Here is a 27,500-nt window from a genome sequence, read left to right on the forward strand (position 1 = left end):
CCATAAACCTGGTGTTTCTGTGGTTTAAGCGACTGAAGCGTCACTGCAACAGAAAGACGACTGACAGCCATCATCCGCGAGCGGCATCTCAGTTGGATTTTGCGTAAAGTGGAGATCCAAGAACTCCAAAAAATTGCAACTTTCCTTTGGCCTAAATATAGCCAGCTCCGAATGTTGTCCTTTTCAGAGAGAGACAACCTTCACCTGGAGGTTCGGAGACAGCTCCATGACCTCCACACTGAGGAGGCCGCCACTGAAGGACCTTCGCCCAAGAAAGCTGCAGTTGACTTTGAGGAGTGGGAAAATGTACCTCTGGCAGATGCCACGGACGAAGTCGAGATGTACTCGACTCATAATCATGCAATGCAGGACGACAGAGATGTTTTGGGCTGGTGAAGAGATCAGCAACTCAACTACCCGAAGCTTAGTGTCCTTGCCCGCGGCATCCTTGCCATTCCAGCCAGCAGCAGTAGCAGTGAGCGCAACTTTAGCGCTGCTGGCAGGGCCATCGACAGCCTTGAAGCCATCCACCGTTGATGCAATCCTTTTTCTGCATAAGAACATGGATTAGCCTAAACTTTGATGAATGGATTATGTAAATAGATCCCATGTTGCAGTTTAGTCTATACAGTTTTCGAGGAAAATGGTAAGAGTGATTTTCATGTCAATAAGCTGCATTTGTGATACGTTAATGTTATTGCTGGGGATATTCGTGTTTATTTGAATTAATTTAAAGATTCAGAACCTGTTGTGTTATTTTTTTTGTGGATTTTGTTCTGTTAGCTTTGCCCATTTTTGATAGGGCTATGTTAATTGAATTTCAATTGGCTATGATTGGGCCTCTTGTGCGCGCCTGTGTTAATGGCGCTTGTTGCCCCGTGTGCGTTGATGCGCTCATCTGTTGACATTTTCCGAATGCCTTCCTACAATTGCTTAATAAAAGCAGGCTTTCCACACAAACAAACGTACATGTGGCATTAGTATGAGAAACAAATGCGATTTTAACTGTGTCGGGCTAGGGTCGGGCTCGGACATAAATATCTTAATGCCTGTCGGGCTCGGGTCGGGTTCAGTTACTGCTCTGTCGGACGCGGGCCGGGATCGGACAGAAAAATCCGGCCCGATCCTCACTCTAATGTCCACAGACAAGGTAGCGTATGTTGCATGATTGCGTTGCACCCGATCTGGCAAACTTGCATAGTGCGGTTATAGCCGATAGAGAGTCGCAAAGCGAATTCAGAAGTGCCGTTCACCCTGTTACGAGTTGATGAACCACTGAAACGATTTTGGAAACATTGCCAACATGGCTTCATGTTGTACATGTTCATCATGGCAGAGATACAGCAACAACACCAACAATATGCACCCCAAAACTGTAGGGGGCGCACTGTAGAATCAGAGGAAGAAGGAGGTGGGAAGAAGGGAAGAGGAGAGGAGAGGGAGGAAGAAGGAGGTGGGAAGAAGGGAAGAGGAGAGAGGAGAGGAGAGGAAGAAGGAGGTGGGAAGAAGGGAAGAGGAGAGGAGAGGAGAGGAAGAAGGAGGTGGGAAGAAGGGAAGAGGAGAGAGGAGAGGAGAGGAAGAAGGAGGTGGGAAGAAGGGAAGAGGAGAGAGGAGAGGAAGAAGGAGGTGGGAAGAAGGAGGTGGGAAGAGGAGAGAGGAGAGGAGAGGAAGAAGGAGGTGGGAAGAAGGGAAGAGGAGAGAGGAGAGGAGAGGAAGAAGGAGGTGGGAAGAAGGGAAGAGGGGAGGGAAGGAGGTGGGAGAAGGGAAGGGGAGGTGGGAAGAAGGGAAGAGGGGAAGAGGGGAGAGGAGAGGAAGAAGGAGGTGGGAAGAAGGGAAGAGGGGAGGAAGGAGGGAATTCAACTCTAAACTCTCCGAGATTAGAAGCTAAAAAAGCATCCCTATCACATCTGGGTTTGCTGTGCTGTGTGTGTGTGTGTGTGTGTGTGTGTGTGTGTGTGTGTGTGTGTGTGTGCTCTCACTCAGAGTCCTCTCTAACACTCATTCCCTGGTTGCATTGCTTGTGTTGGGTTTTGACCGTACATCTTTCTCTCCTGTTGCAGCTGATAACAGACCCAGCGGGAAGACAGTGGGCCCAGTGCAGGAGCCACCCAGTAATAAGCTCCCAGGTGAGTGCCTGTCTCTGTCTCCCAGGTGAGTGCCTGTCTCTGTCTCTCAGGTGAGTCTCTCTGAGGCACAGGTTAGTGCCACTGAAAGACCCCCTAGGGTGCCTCGGGCCTTTGTGTGTTTTTACTAGCCAGCATCCTCAAACGGACCTTTCTAAAGGCTGCATTCTGTAGTGGCTAGGGTTCACTTGGGACCTTTCTAAGGGTTGCATTCTGTAGTGGCTAGGGTTCACTTGGGAGGGTTGCCTGTAGTGGCTAGGGTTCACTTGGGACCTTTCTAAGGGTTGCATTCTGTAGTGGCTAGGGTTCACTTGGGACCTTTCTAAGGGTTGCATTCTGTAGTGGCTAGGGTTCACTTGGGACCTTTCTAAGGGCTGCATTCTGTAGTGGCTAGGGTTCACTTGGGACCTTTCTAAGGGCTGCATTCTGTAGTGGCTAGGGTTCACTTGGGACCTTTCTAAGGGCTGCATTCTGTAGTGGCTAGGGTTCACTTGGGACCTTTCTAAGGGTTGCATTCTGCAGGTGCCAGTAGGTTCCAGGCAAAATAATAATTTCCTTTCCATTTTGTTCTACTCTCATTTCTCTCTCTCTCTCTCTCTCTCTCTATCTGCCCCTCTTCCCCTTTCTCTCTTGGTCTTTCTCTGTCTCTCTCTCTCTCTCCCTCTCTCATTCTGTGTGTGTGTGTGTGTGTTTATCTATCAGTGCCAGGCGGAGTGTTTGCCAAGAACTCCTTGTGGCGGGGCTCATATGAGTATTTGGGGAAGAAGCAGCCAGCCATGTTGAGTGTCACGGCGTTCGAGCCCTTCAGCAACCGAGTCAACGCCACCCTCATCGACCACAGCGGGGTCGAACTCAAACTCTCCGGTGAGTGTGTGTGTGTGTGTGTGTGTGTGTGTGTGTTTGTGTGTGTGTGTGTGTGTGTGTGTGCACCTCTTGTATGATTGTTTGAGCTCACAATAGTATATCACAATAGCGTGTGTGTGTGTGTGTGTGTGAGAGAATTTAGTCTGTCAGTGTACATAAACGTTTCGCTGCTTTTTCTTTAAAGGAATGCAAACCCATTCTCTATGGTGTGTATCGTATTCTAAAGGGAATCAACCTAAACACTTCAGTCTGGACTCCCCACGGGCTACTTCTCTATCTGATCTACAGTATCGGATAGCACGCCTCAGGGCCAGCACTGGTCATGCAGCAGAGAACAGAAAGAGCCTAATTCCACTACCCCCCCCGTGTGTGTTGCACAACCAAGAAAACCCGTTTCCAAAGCGAGTCTCTCTTTGTGGAGAGAGGGCTCGTTAAGCTGCCAGTAAAGCGGCGCAGCTGGCGCTTGGCTCCCGACAGGCAGTCAGCTTTGGCGTTTGGCAGCATCAGGCGGAAGATGCAAATCAGCCAGCGGTAGATCAAACCGGCATTCCGCTCCTCACCGGGAGGAGGCCGAGGGCCGCAGGTGGGAAGAGCCGCCAGGAGCTGCTGTTCATCTGACAGCGCAGGGTACTGCAGAGAACATAGTTTTTTATTATTATTATTATTATTATTATTACTATTATTTAATTATTTTATTTTATTTTATATTTACCCAGAAAATGGAAATACATTGGCACAATCACTGACATGTCAGTGTGTTAAATGTGTACTGAAGGTTTTAATTGTCTGTAGAGAGCTGTGCATTGATTCAGCTAGTTGGTCAATAGAGTAGGAACAAAGCTCACAGACTGACCCATTGAATTAGAGAGTGCAAAGTTACTGACAATCTGCCATGTAGAACTTCCTGAAACCGCTCGATCCCTACCAATCAGGCAGCTTGTTTCCCATGTAGCCACTTGGCATTAGCCAACCAGTGGTGTTAGCCGCCAGAATTGCATGCATACTGTACACTATAGCAGTGTATGAGTGCAACACTCTGCATTTTGCTTGCTGCTTATAAATGAATTACACATTTGTACTACTGTAAATCTGTAGCTGGCTTAGCTAGACGTTTGATGTCCCACCTATTCAATTTCAAATAATCCATTTCCAAAATAACAGAATGTTCACAGGTTCCTAAATATTATTCAAAATACAGACTTGTTATGAGCCACCTCTTAAAATTGCCTTTTTCTATTGTCCTGGTGGCCAACCAATAGGTGACAGAGTTACACCAAGCACAGAACAAATAGAAATGTCTCATGAAAAGCTAAAGTTTATGTTAAATGCTTTGAGCTGGACGGATGTGTGGACAGACAAGTGCTCTGAGCTCTGACATGTCACAGGGTGTTAGCACAGCTGTCAGGAGCTAGCGGTCGTTAGCGGCTTCGTCAGAATGTAATGGGAGCTGTCATAACAACGCTAGCGATTTGTGTGACGGGCCTGACATGACTGCTTAAGCCTGCTGCAGGGGTCCACCATCACTGAACCAGTGGTTTGGCTTTGGCTTTGAACACAGGCACACACACACACACACACACACACACACACACACATACACACATACACTCACACACACATACACTTTCACTGTATGTGACTATAACATACCCATGAGCACACACACAACCCCCACCCTCTCTCTCTCTCTCTCTCTCTCTCTTTCTCTCTCTCTCTCTGTCTGTCAGTGCTTTTGGGGACATGTCCATGTCTCTTTTTCTGAGGATGTACAGAAATGTGACGAATTTTATTGGTGAGATAAACTTCTCATTCTCTCCTTCATTGTGTGTGTGTGTGTGTGTGTGTGTGTGTGTCTGTAGGCACCTACAAGAGAGAAGAAGCTCAGCTGCTGTTGCAGGTGCACCAGGTCCGAGGTCCAGTGGAGATCTTCATGAACAAGTTCAAGATAGAAAACTGGGCCTTAGAAGGACATGTAAGAACAGCATTGATTTTCCCCTTTTCCCTCCCTCCCTCCCTCCCTCTCTTTTTCCTTTCACCTCTCTCCACCCTCCTCCCTCTCTCTCTCTCACTCTCTCTCTCCCTCTCTTTCTCCACCTTCCTCCTCTCTCTCTCTCCCTCTCCCCCTCTCTATCTCTTTCTCCCCTCGCTTGGCTCTGTTGTGGCTGAACTCTGTGTGAACTCTGTGCTGCTCTCTGATGCTGTGAGGCAGCCCGGGTTAAGACGTTAAGCTGACACCCAGGCGAGCTCACGCTGGGATACATCCACACAAGGCCGCGCGTCGCCACGTCATCTTCCCCTTGAAACTCCACTTATTAGGGGATACAAAACTTCTTGCTCCTTACAGTTTGAAATCTCCTGACATCTCTTCTGCTGCGTACCTTTGTAGTATTGTGCTGTTATTCCAAAAGCATTCCAGAAGCATTCTGAATAGTGAATAAATAAATATTTATTTGATATCAATGCATTTCAGTCAAAAGCTGAACTCAGATCTGCTGCTTGAGTTTTGAGCTTGACTGTGTGGCCTGCCGTGCTCAATTTGAGCTCCTATTTGATTAGAGTTGAGTTCTTTCTCTGCGTCTCTTAGCCTGCATAGTTCCCCTCCAATGCGTCCACTCCAAACCCATTTTGACTAATATGACGGAAAACATGTCACATGAACCGCTGATAAGCCAGTGTGCACTCTGTCTATGTCATAAAAGTGCTGCCTGGTCAAACAGCATGTCAAATGAACCCTGCATGGTCAAGCAATACGTCAAATAAAGCCCAATTGGTTTAGCAGAATGTCAATCCTGTAAATACGCTCAGCACTGATTGGTTAAACAGCACCTGTGTTAGTTAATAGTGTTAATAGTATCACACACAGGTATTTACAGACACCCTAAGAGAGTTGTCAAGGCTGACACATGCCCTATGACATTATTACAGTCAAAAGGAACCAACACCATGTGGACCCCCCACACACACACACACACCTAAAACACACAGACAGTACACACTGCTCTAATTCTATACTTACCATTCCTAAAACACAGACATTCTCCTGGCACTGCCAGCACACACACACACACACACACACACACACACACCCTTTCCTCCTGAGGATATGAAAGACCCAGAGAAAGTTTAGCTTTTAATTAAAATGTCAGTTTAATCAGTTTAACACTCCCCCTCCCCTGACACACACACACACACACACACACACACCTCCTTCCACTGCATCAGGGGAGCTAGCTGTAGCACAAACGTAATTAAAAGAGCAGGTCAGGAGGTTAGTGTGTGTGTATGCCTCTCTATCTCTCTCTCTCTCTCTCTCTTATTTCCTGCTCCCTGCTTTCCGTATGTGGGTTCATGTGTCTTTTTATGTCTTATTCCCCGCTTCCTCACTTGTGTGTGTGTGTGTGTGTGTGTGTGTGTGTGTGTGTGTGTGTGTGTGTGTGTTTGTGTGAGAGAGTGGGAGACAGAGAGAATGACACCTGAATGGCACTAATAATTAAAAGTCAAGAACAGGTCCATGTCCTCCTCTTGACTCCACGCATCAGCCCTGTCTGCCAAACCCCAGACACATGGGAACATGAGGAGAAGGAAAAACATGTGCAATTAAACGTGGGAGTGTGTTTGGTGTGTTTTAAACGTGGGGGTGTGTTTTAAACGTGGGAGTGTGTTTGGTGTGTTTTAAATGTGGGAGTGTGTTTGGAGTGCAATTAAACGTGGGAGTGTGTTTGGTGTGGAATTAAACGTGTGGGTGTGTGAATGAATGCAGGCATTTCTCTGTAAGGTGCTTTGAGTGCTAGCGCTAAGGTGCTATGAGTGCTGGTGCTAAGGTGATTGCGTGCTAGCGCTAAGGTGCTTGAGTGCTAGCACTAATGTGTTTTGAATGCTAGCGCTAAGGTGCTTGAGGGCTAGAGCTATATCAATGCAGTCCATTTCTCTCCTCTCCTCCCCTTCAGGTGTCATACATGCCCTCCACCAACTCGTTTGTCTACCAGGGCTTCGTCCGCGGAAAAGGTTTTGGACAGTTTGGGCTTCAGAGGTTGGGTAAGTGAAGGCTCCTCTTCATTCATCTCCAGTAGCACGTCGCTAAGACAAGCTAAGCTAACATAAAGGTCAAGTCAAGTCAAGTCAAATTTATGGTAACACTCCATAATAAGGTGCCATAATAAATAGCAAACTAGTAATTACCTAACCCTTTGTTAATTGTTACTAACATATCTATTTGGCACAAGTTAATAGTTTTTTAATCATTAATTAAATATTAGTTGTTTGCATAAAATCTGTATGTTAATGTTTTAGCAAATCTATTAACTAATATTGTATTAATATGTGTTAATAGTTAACTAAATGTCTTTTTGGCACTAATTAACAGTTATTTTTTGCATCATTTAAATGTTAAATGTTTATTTGCAAACTATATGTTAATAGAAAAGTTAATGACTTATTATTATTTAACTAATTGTTATTAAACTGTACTTCTGCCTATCCCAATATGAACCGCTCTCCATAGGACCCTTACAATAGATAGATAGATAGATAGATACTGTATTGATCCCCAAGGGGAAATTCAAGAAAAAAACACGGAGCTACCTTGACATGCTGCCACTGTTGTCGGCGCCGGAACTGCTTGCAATAAAGTTGGTTAAGCTTAATTAATATATTAGTAATATATAACTATCAGTATGGGGGACCCTTATAATAAAGTTGGTTAAGCTTTATTAATATATTAGTAATATATAACTAGTCAGACGGTGAAGGGACTGAGACCAAAACTGGCTTATCACATTTATTCCTTTAGGAAAAGTTAAAACAAAACAACAAGTAGTTGAATGGGCTATATTACATGCATCATTCCTATACCATCACTGTCAGCCCTACTAAGGGAGACATGCGACATGGAATGTTCAGGTGCACAGAACAACAGTTTATTAATATTCTGAGACTCACTAAACACTCACAGACGTAGATCATACGGAGGTAATGCATAAACATAATGCTAAACTAAATGTACATTAATTTCCTGCTAGACTGAATTGCACTTTCCATGCACACTAAGCTAAACTACACTGAATGCATGGAAAGTTGCTAGCGGAGTTTACAGCTAGTCACGTTAGACTCAGTGTGTATGAACTAGAGGTCATAATGAAAACATTAATAAACATTCTCTAAGTTGCTAGAATTGCACCCAAATCTTAACAATACATGTAAAGTAACATAATACAGGTGGTATATCAAAGTTTTCAACTTAAACAACATTTTACAGTTACAAAATTAAAACAAAGTGGGGAGTGCTTTATAGAGTCAACCTACGCAATGCAAAGCATACCGCTTCTGATCGGCTATGGCAACAATACAGGACAAACGCGCAGCAGAGCTGCAGTATACCGGTTCTCCAAAGGGGGCTCCAAAACACCAATCTCAATAAAGCTGCTTAATTATGACGAAAATCACATACAAACACTAAATTACATTTCTAACTCTGTTACACCCCCCTCCCCTGATTTTCACCAAATTCAAGCAGCAACCAAATAGTACTTCCAAAGGCAAAGAGTACACTACTTTCAAACACTAGACAGAGTCACCAATTACAGGACAGCCAACCACAGAGGTATCCAATAAGGATGAAGTGGAAGAAGAGGAGCAAAAACTCACACAACCAACCACTGGCAGTAGGGTGCCTTATACACCCCACAAGACCATAAAGCCATAAACCATAAATTCCATAAATTATCCACAAAGCTATTCAGAAAAGCTCGATAAATAATAATATGTCATTAACTTTTATATTAGCTGGGGAGCATAGACAGAGAAAGCTCTGTCACCTTTGGATTTAAGAGAGGCAGAAGGAACACAAAGAAGACACTGGGAAGATGATCGAAGAGGTCTAGGAGGACAGTAAGGAATTAAAAGATCACATAAATACTGAGGTGCTAAACCATGTAAAGCTTTGAAAACAAACAGAAGAATTTTAAAAGTAATTCTTTGTTCCACAGGAAGCCAGTGCAGTTTAGCCAACACAGGTGAAATGTGGTCACGTTTCTTAGATCCAGTCAGTAATCTGGCTGCAGCATTTTGGACCAGCTGGAGTCTGTTTAGAGTAGATTTAGTTACACCTACATACAGTGAGTTGCAATAATCAAGCCTAGAGGAAATAAAGGCATGTATAAGGATTTCTAAATCACTGTAGGAGAGAGAAGACTTGAGCTTTGCTATTGTCCTAAGTTGGTAAAAACTTCCCTTGACAACGACGTTGACTTGCTTATTAAAAGTCAGAGAAGAGTCTAGGAAAACACCTAGGTTCTTGACCACACTGTGATGGTTAACAGACAGAGGGCCAAGAGACTTGCTTACATTGTTGACAGAATTTGGTGGTCCAAAAATGTCAACAGAGAGCAATAGATCATTATGGACCTTAAGTAAGGCAGACTGTACTATGAAGTGATCTAAAACCAGATTGAAACTTGTCAAGGATATTAGAGGTGTTTAAATAGGAAGAGACTTGTGACAGAACAACTTTTTCTAAGATCTTAGAGAGAAAGGGCAGTTTAGAAATGGGCCTATAATTTTTCAAATCAATGGGATCAAGGGAAGGTTTTTTCAGGAGAGGTTGCACAATAGCGTGTTTAAAGGCAAATAGCCGCAAAAGCTTCTTTGAAAAGGTGGGATGGAAGAATATCAGAATGGCAAGAAGAGGGCTGCATATGAGAGACCACGTCTGACAACTGTGAGGAAGAGACTGGTTGGAATTGTTGGAGGCGGCAAACTACAGACTGATACAAAGCAGGATCAGAAATTGAGGGTGTAATATGAGACTTTATGTTGTCAATTTTGTCAATAAAGAAATTGAGAAACATCTCACAGGTTTCTGTTGTAGCAGGAAGAGAGGACATTGTAGTAGGAGGATTTATGACAGAATTAATTGTGTTAAACAACACTTTTGGTCTGTGAGCATTTTTGTTAATAAGCTCAGCATAGAAAGCTGCCTTTGCTGCTTTGACAGTGATTTGATAAGCCTTAAGAGAATCTCTAAATATATCATAGGAGACCTGTAGTTTATCTTTTTTCCATTTTCGCTCTGCTTTCCTACAAGCCTTTCTGAGCGAACAGGTAGTGGAATTTAGCCAAGGAGTAGACCTATTGGATTTACACCGCTTTTGTTTTAAAGGAGCTACAGAATCAATAGTGGCAAGGCAAGATGTATTAAGGTGACTGAGGAGAATACACATACTGGTCCCTTTCATATTGAGGATGTCAAATGTGTTTTCTGTGAATTCAAATCTGTTTTCTGTGGTAGGAGCAGGCTTCACTCAGTCTGTTTTTGTTTTACAACAAAAACAAATCACTACAGGTTTTGGCTTCAGTGTGCTTCAGTGTGCTCCAGTGTGCTTCAGTGTGCTCCAGTGTGCTTCAGTGTGCTTCAGTGTGCTCCAGTGTGCTTCAGTGTGCTTCAGTGTGCTCCAGTGTGCTCCAGTGTGCTCCAGTGTGCTTCAGTGTGCTTCAGTGTGCTCCAGTGTGCTTCAGTGTGCTTCAGTGTGCTCCAGTGTGCTCCAGTGTGCTCCAGTGTGCTTCAGTGTGCTTCAGTGTGCTCCAGTGTGCTTCAGTGTGCTCCAGTGTGCTTCAGCTTCAGTGTGCTTCAGTGTGCTTCAGTGTGCTTCAGTGTGCTTCAGTGTGGCCTTTTTTCCTTTTCAAATCGGATTTCTGTCCAAATTCTGTCAAAATTCACAGGATCTCAAATGGGGATTGTCCGGAGCATGTTTTGCAATGATCCTCTTTTCCTAGAATCTGCCAAAGGTTTTAGTGACCTATTGGGTATGACTGCTTGCTCTCTCACTCTGTTCTGCTTTATTGGCATGACAAATGGACACTTGTATTGCCAAAGCAGTTAATATATGTAGGATAAGACATTACAAGCAGACACAGACCATTTATCCCTTAAAGGTGTACCGTCATACTGGTGTGAATGGAATGTTGGAACGTTCTAAAGAAAATCTGGGTTCATTGAATTCAACATAGAATTTTAGAACCTTCAATTGTTGTGAAACGGAATCTTATGTTACAATGTTCAAAAACCCACACCTTTAAGAGTTAAACCCAACAGCCCCCAGCTAGCTGATCCTCTGGGCTTGTAGGGAACAGAGAGTGCCTGTGTGCTAGACATGTAAAGGGGCCGTGTAACTGAAGGGTGGCAGTGTAAGTGCCCCCTGTACCCTCCCTGTGGGGCAGATGGGTATTTATTTACAGGCACTGAAATGGAGGGGGGGACTGAAACCTCACTGGTACGTTGGCATGATTGTAATTATGCAATCTGTATTCCTAACCAAAAGCCTGTTATTCACAGCTATTTGCCTGTCCATCGCACTGTCAAAAAACCAGAGGGGTGCAGGCAGTGTGTCTGTGTGTGTGTGTGTGTGTGTGTGTGTGTGTCTGTGTGTGTGTGTGTGTGCATGTCTGTCATCCCAAAGCAGTTTGACTTGCTGCCACTGTTACGTGAGTTAATTGAATCTTTTCTCGTTCGTAGTTCAGATTGTATTAGGGGCGGAGTTTTGACATTGTCTGCTAAACAGGTGTGAGCCAGCAGTTCAATTCAAATCTGCTTTATTGGCCCGACAAATCATATGCTGCATGGCCTAAGCATTCACAGGAATAATACAAAATAAATATACAAAAACATATAAAAACAGTCTTATCTTAAAAACCACCAATATTCTACAGTGCTAATATTCCATTAGTGAAATGGAAATCACCTGAGTGCAATGGAAGGTCCAGTCACTGGTCAATCAGTATTCCTGGCTACGATTCCACCATGAAGACAAAAAAAAACACGCCAAACAACTCAGAGAAAAGGTTATTGACAAGCATAAGTGAGGGGATGGATCACATCCTCTAGAGTTCAGTGAAATCCATTATTAAAAAATGTAAGGAATATGGCTAATGTGCAAATTTACAAATACTCAAGAACTTAAGTGAAGCATGACTCCATGGAATCTCTCTCTCTCTCTCTCTCTCTCTCTCTCTCTCTCTCTCTCTCTACAACAGTACAACAGTCTCTCTATTGTATATTGTGTGTGTGTGTGTTGTTGTGCACCTGAGTCGCACACTGAATCCAAAATGACTTCATCTCGGTGGTGATGTTACTAATTAAAAAATACCGTGTGGCTAATGGACTTTGACGTGTGCCCACAACAAGCTGCTAGTCTGCAGGGCGCCTAATGCAGTGGTCCTGCAGCTTGGGCCCTTCACTGTCACTGTGTACTTGGTTATCAAACTGCTGTAACCACTAAATTAAATTATGTACAACACAGAAGGCCTGTGTTACTGGAGTCACATGCTTTGCATATAAATTGTGATAAAAAAAATGTATTACCCAAAAAAGTTGTTAAACATGACCTTAAAGCAGGTGTTGGGCTTGATTTGTATTAATTGTTGATGTTGTTTGTGTGTGTGTGTGTGTGTGTGTGTGTGTGTGTGTGTGTGTGTGTGTGTGTGTGTGTGTGTACAGATAATCTGGACCCCAGCAGAGAAAACCCCAGCTATAACTTTGCCTCCAACAGCAGCTCCGTAGCAGCTGCCATTTTAGTGCCTTTCATTGCCATGATCATTGCAGGATTCGCACTGTACCTCTATAAACACAGGTAGGTACACACACACACACACACACACACACACACACACACACACACACATACACACATACAGTATGTACACACATACATACACACACACACACACACAGAGAACACACACAGAAACATAAGTCTGTCCTTCTTCCAAACCCACACAATCTGTTTCTCTCAATCTGCAATCTCTCTCTCTCTCTCTCTCTCTCTCTCTCTCTCTCTCTCTCTCACACACACTCTCACACACACACACACACACACACACACACACACATTAATCCCACGCACATTCGGAGAGTTTGGTGGTTTTTTTATGCAAAACCATGTATACACACAGAGAGCCGGACAGAGGGATGTCTATGTGTGATGTTCACAGGAGAAGACCCAAAGTTCCGTTCAATGGCTACGCGGGCCACGAGAACACCAACGGCAGGGCCACGTTCGAGAACCCCATGTACGACCGCAACATCCAGCCCACCGACATCATGGCCAACGAGACCGAGTTCACCGTCAGCACTGTCTGCACCGCAGTATAGCCCACCTACCACTTACAGGTGAGTCTGACCACACACACACACACACACACACACACACGCGCACACACACACACACACACACACACACACCACTCACATAGGCCAACACCCACACAAAGCCTCTGTGTACATGCAACCAAATATGCAGATGTACACAGACACAAAAAGCCCCATACACACAGATATTTGAATTCATGCACACCCATGCAGGCAGAGACACACACACACACACACACACACACACGCACACGCACACGCACACACACACACACACACAACTTTCTCATTTCTGTATTTACAGACTGCATCGCATTTTAGTCCTCGCCTCTCCAAAGTGCTTTTTCAGCATGCAGTTTGTTTGAATAGCAAAATAAATAAGGAAGTAAATAAATAAATAAACAAACAGATGAAGCAGCGAGCGTCTAAAGCCAGTAAAAGAGGAGAGTCAAGCCGACTTTATCACTCCGCTCTGGCCCCGTGAGGGGGAGAGACCTGCCTGACTTGCTGAGGCTAGAGGATGGGGATTGTCAAAATCCAATTTTTAACTTAATGTTTTATAGCGTTTGCCAAGGATTTCCGCCAGGGTCCCGATCTGAGCCGCAGACTATGAACTGCGCTGGAAGTTCTTTGTAATTGGATTTCCAGCGTATCTCTTGTATCTATATCCTGGCTGTTGATTTCCTCTTCGTAATAGCTCCCTGCTAGAGTCGAAAGGCCCCTGAAAGCCGCCTCTTTTTAATAGGGTTTGCTTCCAAAGTGTGTCTGCGTGTGTGTGCGTGTGTGTCTGTGTGTGTGTGTGTGTAGTGTATTTGTGTGTATTTTTTGAAAAAGAAACTTAATATTTAATAGCAACTGGGTTTATGTCTGCAGTTTTATAACTGAATTGGGACTGGACTGATTTTCTTTTTCTGTTTATCTTGCATCATCTACTCATGTCTGACTTTTTGCACCCTCTTTTCTTTTTTTCTATATCCTTTTCTCTTTCTCTCTCTCTGTTCTTCATTCTCCCTTCTCACTGTCTCCTTCAGCTCCAGGACATGAATGATGGTTTCCATGCCAACGGATTTGCCCTATGCGGAGGCAAGCATTGCTGGTTAGCTAAAGAAGAAAAATATGAGGAAGAAAGCTTTTTATTACCTTTTTTTTCTTCCACTTCTGCTGGTCTTGTCCCAAAAACTAAACGGTGGATTACAGAACAGCCTGGGATGATACACATGTGGATGGAAAAAACAACGATGAACAAAGAAAAAATAAAACTAAACAACAACTCAAAACCTTCAACATATCAAGTGCAGCAAAGTGTTGAAGCTTTAAAAAAATGGACTAAAAGCAAGGAAAGACTTTTCCTGTTTCTACTCTACTGTGTGTCAGGGAGTGTGTGTTTGTGTGTGTGCATTTGGCTTTTCTTTCCACTGTTTTTTTTGGATAGTAACTTCCGGAGAAGTTTGCATTGGTGAGATACACAGACACTGTTAGCAAGTTGCTGGCCAAAAAAAAAAAAAAAAAAAAAAAAAAAAAAAAAAACGACAGCTATAAAAAGCGACACAAAAAAAAGGACAAGGAAGCGAGGATATTTTTGTAGCCGGTATGTCTCCAGCCGTGAGACACCCATGGCGGCGGGAAACGTGTCCGCTCTGTGCGAGGGGCCCCTCAGCGCGGAGGCAGCGGAGACGTGAACACTAGCAGGCTTTGAGCAGGATGACGCTCTGGATCTGATCGCTCGTTCACTCCTTTTATATTCTTTTCTTTTTCTCTCTTTTACACACCACACCGCTGAGAACACACACTGCTACTTTATTGACCATGAGGGAGAGTTTTGTTTTCATGGTGTTTGTGTGTGTGTGTGTGTGTGTGTGTGTGTGTGTGTGTGTGTGTGTGTCCCTCTCGCTCACTCAATTGCCGTTGATTTATCTCTAATTTATCCGATTCATCAAAAACGCCACAGAGTTCAATTTGGTATTGAGTATATTGACACCTCTAAGGTTTAGTCACAGACAGACAGAGTGCTGCTGCTAACACACCTCAAACGCATCCACACCTACAGTGACCAGCTTGACCCCAGAGGGAAACGTTTGCTCCAGTAGTTCCTTGCGTTGAGTTTGCATTTCCACTGGGCGTTTTAGTGCATGGCCGGCCGTGTTCTTGCAGAGTGGGCCTGCGGGGCGTAACGGAGGTTTGAAGCCAGTGACCAGTTCTGTCACTCCGATTCTCTCACTGACCACACGCAGTCGGAGCTCCCCCCTGTAACAGGAGGCCTATGGAGGTCTGTTAGAGGCTTTCTGTTCGGACTTCATGCAGGGAGCTCATGAGGATTCTAAAAAGTTAGGGCTAACATCTGTGAAGACTGACAAACACAAACACACTTGGACCTTTATGTAAAAGAGAGCTGAGATTTCAGGAGGTGCTGTTCTTCATCGTCATTATCATTGTCATTGTCATCATCATCATCATCATCATCATCATCGTGATATACGAATGCATTACATAAAAATATGTATTTCCCTTGGAAAGCTGCTCTGTTTTAGTGGTGTTTTGGTTGAGTTGTGGCTTTGTGTACGAGGCTGGTGCTCTGCTGTTCCTCTCTAATGGCCATGTAGCTCTTGAAGCATTTTGTGAGAATTAGCAGCTCACTTTGTGTGACCGACACTGTCCCTTCACATTTAAAGTCAGAGGACCATGTCTCAGTAAATGTCTCTCTCAAAATCAAATCAAATCAAATGGTGCTTTATTGGCATGAATGAGTAAAGTCACTGTTGCCAAAGCTACAAGTATAACATGTTAATAATCAACTTTACATAAGTATTGGTATAGAGATAAAATGAAATAATGAAAGGAAAGAAAAAAATATATAATAATAATAATAATAATAGGATTATTATTATTATTATTACTCTCTTTCTCTCCCTCTCTCTCTCTCGCTCTCTCTCCCTCCCTCTCTCTCTCGCTCCCCCTTTCTCTCCCTCTCTTTCTCCTCAGTCTGTCCAGTATCCTTTAGTGATGTATTCGTTATCATGACCTCAGGGGCCTGGAGTAGCAAACGTAGCCCACGCATCACAAAGGGACCTTCTCATTGTGGCTGGTGTAGATCCAGGAAGCAGGAAGCCCGATACGATCCTGCCAGCAAACAACTTGTTTACAAGACCCGTGACTGCACATGGCCTCCATCTGCTGCTACCCAGCATCTAGTGTCAAATCTCAGCAGATGCTGCGTGTGGCTCTTTCCTCAAACCTCTCCAACCTCTCGTAGGTGTTCAGATGATTTTTTTTCCTCATTTATTTTTGTTGCTCAGGTTTGTGGCTGTGTGGGAGGGATGGGGGACCCCGGAGTTGAGCTGAATTGAATTGTAGAGGCGGAATCAGATCAGCCTCCAGATGCCCCCACGGTGTCCTCTTAAACCTGCTCAGGTGCGGCCCCCGGTTCCACACAAAGACACACGCAGGTGGCAGTAATTCTCCTGAATGTGTTTTTTGAAACTATCCAGGAGTCTCTCTCAGTCTCTCTCTCTCTCTCACTCTCTGAGGCGTTCACAAACTGCCCAATTACGCTCCGACGCCTGCCTGCCTGCCTGCCTGCCTGGCTGCCGAAGGGCGGAAGAGATTAAACGAGGCTGCAAAACAGTGTTCATGGTCTAATTTGTTTCGCCTACATTCTGCTCATCTCCACATCAACGCGAGAGGAAGTGCGGCTTAGGAGAGAGAGAGAGAGAGAGAGACAGACTCGGAGAGAAATCAAGAGCAGCTGTGAAGATCCGCTAGCTGATAGAGCTCTTCTTTATCATTCCTTCGCGGAATGACACGGAAACGTGACAAGGCGGTGATCGGCGCAAACGATAATAATAAACAAAGAGCATAGCGTGCGGAGGCAGCCGCGTTAAATGACACATGATTGGTTCTCATCAGCCAGAGGACATTTTTTCAATGAATTTTAAGTCGTTAATTTTCCACTCTTTATTCCTTTTCTGTATTCTCATATTTTCGAAGAAAGTGTTGTTGTTGTTGTGCAGTGTTCTTTGTTGTGTTGATGAGCCTTCAATTTGAAAATAACACATCTATCTCTGCCTCAGATGCAACGCTTTATTGAAAGATGCAGAATACTTTCAGTGGGGAAATTGTGCCCTCAAGGGAGAAATTGTCTACAATCACTGCTTTTTTATTTCTACTTTGAGCTGTTTATAACAAGATCCCCAGAAAGAGTCCACACAGCATGAGGCCAGAGTGTTTCAGTAACTGCAGTAAGTGGCTAACCTTGATTATTTAATGGCATGGTGGCTGAGCACTCTCCTGTACACAATAACAGACATAACGTTATATTTACATTCATTCAATTAGCCGACGCTTTTATCCAAAGCAACTTACAGAAATGAGGAGTAATGTTAAAGTTAAAGTGGAGAGGAGATGTTAGGGTGGACTTCCTACTGCAGCAGGTACTAGAAGATGAGAGTGCAGGCATTATAAGCTACTGCAGCAGGTACTAGAGGATGAGAGTGCAGGCATTATAAGCTACTGCAGCAGGTACTAGAGGATGAGAGTGCAGGCATTATAAGCTACTGCAGCAGGTACTAGAGGATGAGAGGGCAGCAGGTACTAGAGGATGAGAGTGCAGGCATTATAAGCTACTGCAGCAGGTACTAGAGGATGAGAGTGCAGGCATTATAAGCTACTGCAGCAGGTACTAGAGGATGAGAGTGCAGGCATTATACTGCAGCAGGCACCAGAGGATGAGAGGGCAGCAGGTACTAGAGGATGAGAGTGCAGGCATTATAAGCTACTGCAGCAGGTACTAGAGGATGAGAGTGCAGGCATTATAAGTAGGAGTACAGGCAGGAGTTAAAGTGTGTGTTGGAGGGGGGAGGGTGCACAGTTCTGCCACCTCAGATTAATGAATAATAAATATATTCTTTCCTACCAACGATATAGCGCTAGCCTTACACACGCGGTTTTATTCACGCTGCTAGGCAGCCTGGATTCCATGGACTTCGTTTTCACCTCAACGAAGGAACCAATCACAGAACGGAGGGGGACAGCAAGACGATGACGACACCAAAGCGGGTTATGAGCTACGTACAGACGCATTTGATAGACATTCGTAGCGCCCAATAAACGGCTCTGGGCATTCGTAAACCACGTTTCAAATACAAGAAAATGTACATGAGATGAGATGAGTATGCCACCTTAATCAAGTATCATCAAGGTGCCACACTGTTCTGTTCACTTTTGAAGGTTATGTCACAATATCTACTAGTATAACTACTCTGTAGTAAGGGCTTTGCAGTGTTATTTCACAGTAGTCATTCTCATTGTAGCTGTGTGTGTGTGTGTGTGTAATAGAGAGAGAGAGAAAAAGATTTGCTCAGACTCTATTCCGCCCTCACCAACCTGTTCTCTCTGAAGAGCCATTTCAAACTCCAGCAACCCCTCCAACTTGGCAAAGAGGAAACGATGAGAAAAGCACTAAAGAGTCCGTGCTTGTGAAATGAATCGCTATATTGTTCTTACCCCCCCCCCTCTGTCTTTTGTCTCTCTCCACCTCCCTCACTCCTGTTCCCTCAGTAATTGCTTTTACAATTTTATTACTTTTAAATCTTTGGCTTATCTGGCCTGTCTGAATGCAATATTGGGCCTCTGCTTGTTCCAATTGTGGCTTGATGGGTAAAGTGAAGATTGCATTTCCCCCAGCTCACGGACAAAGTGGCTGGCGGCGGCATTATCTTAAAAACCTTTTGGCATTTGCTTCATATTACTGAGAAGTGTGTTTTCTGCCCTCCTCCTCTAAACCCCCGCCACCACACACACACACACCCACCGCCATTACATTTTGAATACCTTTGGGTGCTTTATGGCATTGGATGAGATCATCACAGAGGAATCAGGCCTTAAGTGATGACTCCATTTTACAGAGCAGTTTTATCTCCTAATGCCTAATGTGTGTGTTTGCTCACTCGCATTCAAATGGCAGATCGCTGATTTGACTGGCTGGACGTTGGGCATTTAAAGAGGAACAGAATAAGGAGCATACAGTAGGTAAAGGACACAGTGTGCATCAAGCGATTGAATCAGTAGTCCAAGTAGTTTTTTGGGTTTTTTTTGTTTTTTGTCAGTAAAGTTTGTGTTGAGCGTCAGAACAAAAAAAGGAAACCCAACACACATTTGGAGCATTCATGGCAGTAGATCCCCCCACCCACCCTCACACACACACACACTTTCCCAGACTGAACATTGAATAGAAATATACTGTACTGTCTTCCTCGTTTAGGAAAAGTGACGGTACCTTCGCACTCCCTCTGTAGATCTGGCCTCCATGAACATGAACAGGAACATGTCTTCTTGGCTCCTTTTGTTCTTGGGTTTGTGGTTCTTGGTTTTGTGGTTTTTGGTTCTGTGGTTCTTGGTTCTGTAGTTCTTGGGTTTGTGGTTCCTGTGACCAGTCATGAGAGCTGCTAGCTGAGACTGTCCTGCTTCACAATGACATGTTTACCTGTCTGCTTATGTTCTTTTTTCTTCTTGTATTTCCATAGAAAACTCGCACTGACGTTTATTAACTTGCCACTTGGTGTTACTGCTCTCTGAGCTGCTGCTGTTGTCGGAGAGACGAGGCGGTGTGGTCGAGATTATCCATTAGGCGCTAATGAGTGAATAGCCGCTCTTCATTGTGGACGTTCAATTAGAGCGCAGGCGACGGAGCTGTCGGCCCTGAGCTGCTTCTGATGCACACGGCAAACAAGCTGTCAGGCAGATAGACGCTGTTCTTCTTCTGTTTTAACTTTGGCTAACAGAGACAGTGGATTAACAACAGAGAGAGAACTCAGAGAGAGAGAGAGAGTATGTGTGTGTGAGAAAGGGAGAAAGATGGAGATTCAAAGAGAGAGTTTGAGAAAGAGAGTGAAGTAGAGATGGAGTGAGACAAAGAAAGAGAGCTGAAGTGATGTAAAAGAGAGAGAGCAGAGAGGGAGGGAGGGAGAGAGAATGTTTTCTCTGTGACTCAGATACTGTAGCCAATATCAACCCTCCCACACACACACACACACACACACACACACACACACACACACACACACACCACACACACACAGACAGACAGCTCCCAGTGAAGAGTGAAGATGTCATTCCTTGGGGCCCTTACCATCCATGCCCCCTAACACAGCAGCTACAGTACAGTGTCTATACCCCCAGATACCCCCTCAGCACTGACATCTGCATGTATGTTGGGGCAGCCGTGGCCTACTGGTTAGCGCTTCGGACTTGTAACCGGAGGGTTGCCGGTTCGAACCCCGACCAGTAGGAAGCGGCTGAAGTGCCCTTGAGCAAGGCACCTAACCCCTCACTGCTCCCCGAGCACCGCTGTTGTACAGTAGCAGGCAGCTCACTGCGCTGGGATTAGTGTGTGCTTCACCTCACTGTGTGCTGAGTGTGTTTCACTAATTCACAGATTGGGATAAATGCAGAGACCAAATTTCCCTCACGGGATCAAAAGAGTATATATACTTATACTTACTCATTTAGCAGCTGTACTTGTCCAGCACCTGACCACACAGAGCAGGAAAGGTGGTCAGTAGTGTGTCCTCTCCCTCCAGGTGTCAGACTCTTGGGGTTGGGTGCACCATGTTGGGCCAGTTAACCCTTCAGCAGGTCCACTTACTGTACATCAGGATGACTGTGATAATGCACAGTGAACGTGCATCGTTGATGAGCACATTCTGTCTTTGCTTCTAGAGCTTACAGACGGCGGCCAAGATCAGCCAAAGCTGGCCCGGGTCAGAGGAAATCGGGAACAAGGGGGAGGTTGGTTGCTTGGCAATGGAAAGTGGCCAGACTTAGCCTGACGAGCCAGACCCACATTAAAATGGGCACTCACCGTTCACAGTCCTCAGTCCTCAGTTGTCTTTCAAATTCCCTCTGCACGCAATAGGACAGCGGCAGTGCTATGAGTCCCATGCGTTTCCCACCAGCGGAGCTAGTTGGCTAGTTCAAACGTTTGCCAACTTAATAAAAGCTTAACTCATGTCACACTGTTCGCCAGCAGCAACATCCATCTTATTTGTTTTCAAGTAGCAGGGAATTCAAGCCAAACCATTTTTAACTCTGCCATCAATCATTATGTTAAGCCCACCTAACGACTCTATACACGATTTCATTGGCCTGATTGAGTTTCGATTTCTGGAGCTCACAAGCCAACGGAGAGTTGCTAGACTAGCCGCTAGGGGCGCGTCTAGATTTCTAGGCTAGGCCAGACTTTCTGTACATTATGAAATGTAGGAGAGTCTGGTAGGACCAGGCTAGAGGGGGTCTGTTCTTTCTTGCTTTTATTTGGACATTTTCGATCATATTGGTGCTCCAGCAGTAGGGACGCTCTATCCTCAGCCTTTCCTCTGACAAAATCAACTAAATACATCCCATATTCTCACAAACATTGTTGCACAACCTTCATTTATGTTTTTGTTTCTTTGTTTGTTTGTTTGTTTGTTAGTTTTTGACTCCAGTGTCCTTCAGGTTAGTTGTTCTATGCTGAGAAGACTGCGTGTTGACATGAGCATGGTCCTGTTTCATATCCTCAGAGCCATCACAAAATGGTGCATGCAAATAGTGCCAAATGATCTTTCAGCTCCATTTCGTCCTCCTCAGTTGCATCCGGTCCTCATTAGGCGCACACACTCTCTTGCTCACTCACACACTCACACATTCACACACACACACACACACACACACACGGTCATTCACTCACTCACACTTATTCAGCATGGCCCTCATGGTCTCCACTCTACTTGCGCCAAGGACGCCGAAGGTCCTTTACGGCTGGTCAGAGACGTTATTTTTTAAAAACATTGAATCCATTTCTACCCTTTTCAATTGTCTGTACTGTTTCTTCTTTTGTCCTTTTGCCTTCTGAGAGACGGTTCAGCCCAGTGAGAAACCCTATTAAGAGTCCTCTAGAGAAACGAATGAAACCTGTGATATATTCAAAGTTATGATGATTGAGAATGGGCACAGAAATATCAAAGACATATGACGTTATATTTCGAATTGTACATAAGGAGATCTGAGGTTTATTGATATACACACAGTAAATAGAGAGAGATGAGTGTATCCACTATGAGTCCATGTCAACCTTTCTGAAAGATAGTTTTTTGTTGTTATTTGTTAGTTTGTCCTTTATTTTTTATTATTTTTACATTCCCCCTGTTGCGGCAAACCCAAAAGAGTCTCATGTTACACTTGAAGCATTGATGAAGGAAACGGCCCAGTCTTGAGGTCCGTCAGCAAGGGGCAATGTAGCCAGCCAAAGCCTCAAGCAACATGGAGGACAAGGTCAACGTTTAAAGTTCAAATGTCAGAGGCCTGTGTACGCTTTTGACCAAAAGGGTTGAAATAACGATACATGCAGAAGTGTGTGAGAGAAGCTGGACTCGCGTGAACACGCTGAGAGCTGGTCGGGAGAAGAAAAAAAGACTAAGCTCTGAAACAGACCTGTTTGAAGTGGAGAACAAACATAAACGTTTTGTACAGAGATATATTTTTGTGGAAATACATTTGTAATATAAAAGAGAAAAATCAACTGGCAGATCTGTAAATGTTTCCTTTTTTTCAATACTGTAGTACAAATGCTAGTGAGAATATGAAATCTCTGTCTCTCTCTATATAAATATAAATATATATATACAAAGACAAAACTAAAAACAAAGCTTTTTGTAAATGTATAAAATTATTGTATATAAAAGTTTACATATTGTAAATATGTACTACTCGACATGGCTCGTCTGCAATATATCAAATGTATTTTATCGGTCTGTATATGGGGCTTTGCATTGTGTTTACGCCTATTCTACTTTCTTGAACATGAAACCTATTTTGAAGTTTTTTGAATAATAAAAATGTAAAACATTAACTTCAGTTCCTGAAGTTTTTTCAGGTCTGAACAAATATAAATGTTTCTGGGGTGTGTTTCCCTAACCATAGTTGCTAACTAAGTTAGCAACTTTGTTGGATGCAATCCAATTTTCCATTACCAACCAACTGAGTTGCTAACAGGTTAGCAACTATGGTTTTGGGAAACACACCCCTGAACAGTATGTGTGTAAACGCGAAAACTTCAACCACTTGAAACCAGCTGACAAAGATACTGAGTTTTTCTTGGGCTATAATGCATCTCTTTTCTGCATTATCTATTTGAGAAATGACACAAATGCGGACAATATGTGTCTTTTTCCCCATTGTCTTACAACACTGCCATGCGGTTTATAAACCATGTGGTTAATGTATGGGAAATGAGTGTGTTTGTCCAGTTTTGTCATATACTGAGGAGGTGTGTGTGTGTGACATGGGCTATGATTGACTATCCTAAATGTAATGAAATGTTTCTTTTGAAATACCAGAATAGGACACAGCAAAATACGACAATATGGAGATTTGAAATATATTGTCACACTGCACAAGCACACTGTCAATCAACTTTTTTAATTTAATGTCAGGACAGGAATGTGCACCACATTTAATGCCCTTGCGCGCACCAAACAAGTGTTGTTTCAAGTGTCACACAATCTGTCCAAATGCAACCAAGCAAACTCTGCTACGGAACCCTGGAGGTGTCATTGCAAGATATTTTTTTTTGTGAATACCGAAAAATTTGTGCGCTCTTTTTACTAAATTGTATGATCATTTTACTAAATCATGCCCTCATTTGACTAGATTCCCTTAACAGAGTCATCCCTATATTCCCGGGGGTCCTATGTTCCCAGGGCCCTGCAGTATGTTCCGTATACATGGTAGACGATGGGAACATGAAAAAGGGTCCTTTGTTCCACTTTTATTTGACCTAGAACACCAAATATGTTGTTCTGTTTTTAAACCAACACACTCATAATGACAGTCTTTGCTTATTCTATGTATTGAAACAAAGGCTGGATGTAATACTTTTTTAATACTTTGCAAAGTATTTAAATTTAAGACACGTTTCTGTCGGCAGCTGTTCTACATTCTGCGTAAATGGCAACTTATAGAAAGGGGTCAATAAATGAAGTGCACATCTACAAAAATTAAACAGGTGCTAGGTATAAGGCTTAGCCGACAATTGAAAAAACAAAAAGATACCCGCACACTGTTGTATAAGCTCCCAAAGTGGTTTGATAACAATGTTTCGACGAAGACCTCTGGTCGAAACGTTGTTATTAAACCACTTTAATAACAATGTTTCGACCAGAGGTCTTCGTCAGGTATCAAGCTTGAAACGTTGTTATTAAACCACTTTGGGAGCTTATACAACAGTGTGCGGGTCTCTTTTTATTTTTTCAACTAACGGAAAGAGCACAGAAAGGGTGCGAGTGTGCCCTCATGCACTTCATAATGTCACAGCCCTACTAAGCCTTCACACATTTAGAGGGAACATGCATCAAAGTCTGTGAGTCTGTGAGATTCAGTCACTGTGTGTTAACAGAAAATTGAACTGGGCATCATGGACCCTGGGAATCTAGGTATGCTCCCATCTCAATTCAGTAAGGTGTGCACACATTTGACTAAATCATGGACACAATGTATTAAATCGTACAGATGTTCGGCTAAATAGTGGACTCATTTTACTAAATTGTGCTCTCATTTTAATTTTTTGTAAAATGAGTGCTCAATTTAGTAAAACGTGGGGGAGATTTAGTAAAATGTGTGCAAAATGTACTAAAGTGAGGCCATAATGTAGTAAAATGAGTCCACAATTTAGTCCAAAATATCTTGCTCCATACTCCACGGCAACGTGGCTGGCACAGGCTGAGGGATCTCCAGAGGAGAATGATTGAGGCTGACAATGTCCCTCCTAGAACTCAACGACTGGGTCATTTTTAGAAAAATCCAAAAATCGAAAATACGCACATAGAACAAACTGAGCTTTTTAGTTCTCTTTCATTCTCTTTTGTCATGCATTTAGCTCTTGGGTGGAGGAACTCAGCCACTTTCAAAACTATCTTAAGGTTGAGGTACTTGTAACCACAAAACACAAGCGCAGCCGTGTAGAGTGTGAATGTAACAAATCCAATTCATCTTTATGTCCTAAAATCAAGACTGGATGGGACGAGGAAATCCACTGAGGCTGTGAGGGCGTTCACAGACCAGCAGGCTATCACCCCTCTGCTAACAAGTGCTCAGCCAAGTATACCACACTATACATCACACTTATATATAATCCATAGGGCTGTCTGGCAGATTTTGTTTGCCTTCCCTATTGGATATCGCCAAGCGTGTACAGTACCTCTCCTCTGAACCATTAGACGGGAATCATTATACAGGAACTGTTTGTGGAAAGCAAAGTGAAAGCATCAATCACCAGTCAGTCGTTGTGTGTCAGAGCAGGGGAACTAGTCATTATACTGCAGGCTGGACCTCTCTCTCTCTCTCTCTCTCTCTCTCTTTCTTTCTTTCTCTCTCTCTCTGAATCATTGCAGAGGCTGAGTCAGTCAGCCAGTGTTGAGCGTCAGGACTGTAGGGCAGGATAGTGTTTCTAGAAAGAGTGATTCTCTCAACAGCATCGAAAGTAAGGAACAGAACAGGGGGGGGCTGAGGAAAAAAGAGAGTGAAAAAAATAGAGTTTTGAGTTAAAGGAGAAGAAGGTGTGTGTGTGTGTTTCTGAGATTCCAAACACAGAGAGTCAGTGACTGGAGAATGAAGATATTAAACGTTGATCTGAACTGAGTGTCTCTTATTTTAGACCTCAGCACACAGTGAACACACAGTGAGGTGAAGCACACACTAACCCGGAGCAGTGAGCTGCCTGCTACAGCGGCGCTCGGGGAGCAGTGAGGGGTTAGGTGCCACTCTTACCTCGCCCTCCCATAGATGTGTATGCATAAGTAACGCTACAGAACCACTTGGACACGCGACTGCACTTTAATTCTATGGGTGGGTCAAGCACTGTTAACGCGCCATCAAAGCATTATGGGAAGGCAGCGGCGCTGCCAATTGAAAAACAGCTGCGCGCCCAAAAGTTGGGCCATACCCATCTTTATGCTAATGAGCCGTTGGACACGATGCGACTGTCCTGTGAAAGCACAAGGTTTTTTGGTGCCTGTGAAACTTTGGTTCTGTTTACAAGACAAACTAATGTTTTAATGATCTCTTCCATGACCACCTAGAAGTCCATAAAACAAACGAAATGTCAGAAACAGGCAGTAATTTGGTGGTGATTCTTAGTACATCTCTGGGCTGGATGCACTAAGAACAGAGACAGCACCAATCTGAGAAGCGTTCAGTCCTGAGAGAGAGGAGGAGGAGAGGGAGAGAGGGGGAGAGAGGGAGAGAGGGGGAGAGAGAGAGGAGGAGAGTGGGAGAGATGGAGAGGGGGGGAGAGAGAGATAAAGAGAGAGGGAGAGAGAGAAGGAAAGAGGGGGGCGGGCAGAGTTTGCCCTGCAGCTTATACACAATGAGGCTAATACACAGGAAATTACGGTATTGTATGTGTGTGGAATAGAATATATAGCACATTTGCCTTGTTAAATTGGTTCAGCATTTTATTCCTGCTTATGTCCTGCTGGGGTCATTAGGTCCAGTGGCACATTCCACCAGCACTCTTCAAACAGCAGGGGGCGCTATCAGTGGTACATTCCACCAGCACTCTTCAAACAGCAGGGGGCGCTATCAGTGGTACATTCCACCAGCACTCTTCAAACAGGAGGGGGCGCTATCAGTGGTACATTCCACCAGCACTCTTCAAACAGCAGGGGGCGCTATCAGAGGTACATTCCACCAGCACTCTTCAAACAGCAGGGGGCGCTATATCAGTGTGAGCACAATCTCCTGGCCAATCATGCCCCTCCTTAATTACTACCTAGTCATGCTTTTCACACATGAAGGGTAGTGGGGTTAGATGTAGCTGTCGTGTGTGTGTGTGTGTGTGTGTGTGTGTGTGTGTGTGTGTGTGTGTGATGTGTCTCTGTGTGTGTGTGTGTGTGTAGGTCCGGCAAGGTTAAACTCTGGCTCTTGATTTAATAAATCAGCTGCCATACAAGCACCATTAGTCACCCGTGCCCTGTACCTGGTGTCCACGGCGATTAATCAAACCGTGTCAAGTGCCCAGGTCTGGGAGCTGCTTGTGGCAACTCCCACAGTCCGCAGAGTGTGTGTGTGTGTGTTTGTCGATGTGTGTGTGCGTCCGTGTGTGTGTCCGTGTGTGTGTTTTGGGGGGTGCACTCTGGCCTAGTGCTGCCTTAGTGCTCTGTGATTGGCCGAGAGGGTGTGTGATATTGACCGGTCTGTTTTTACAGTGCATCACTGCCCCGATCAGATAGGTGCCATCGATTCACACTGAGGGAGATGAATGATGTGTCCACACACGCACACACACACACACACACACACACACACACACACACACACACACACACACACACACACACACA

General features: G+C 44.2%; 1 protein-coding gene across 1 annotated transcript in view; it reads left to right on the forward strand.

The window, feature by feature from the left end:
• The window catches only part of csmd2 (CUB and Sushi multiple domains 2), a 385,351-nt gene extending 370,704 nt beyond the window's left edge, over positions 1 to 14,647 (forward strand). Inside the window, exons 66-72 of the mRNA XM_048230148.1 lie at positions 2,061 to 2,126; positions 2,826 to 2,987; positions 4,847 to 4,959; positions 6,935 to 7,022; positions 12,478 to 12,610; positions 12,972 to 13,149; positions 14,160 to 14,647. Of these exons, the coding sequence (XP_048086105.1) occupies positions 2,061 to 2,126; positions 2,826 to 2,987; positions 4,847 to 4,959; positions 6,935 to 7,022; positions 12,478 to 12,610; positions 12,972 to 13,131 (722 nt within the window). The 3' untranslated portion in view covers positions 13,132 to 13,149; positions 14,160 to 14,647. The remainder of the gene's footprint in view (positions 1 to 2,060; positions 2,127 to 2,825; positions 2,988 to 4,846; positions 4,960 to 6,934; positions 7,023 to 12,477; positions 12,611 to 12,971; positions 13,150 to 14,159) is intronic.
• Positions 14,648 to 27,500: the final 12,853 nt, after the last annotated feature.

Source organism: Alosa alosa, chromosome 20 (genome assembly GCF_017589495.1).
Source record: "Alosa alosa isolate M-15738 ecotype Scorff River chromosome 20, AALO_Geno_1.1, whole genome shotgun sequence".
Taxonomy (NCBI): domain Eukaryota; kingdom Metazoa; phylum Chordata; class Actinopteri; order Clupeiformes; family Clupeidae; genus Alosa; species Alosa alosa.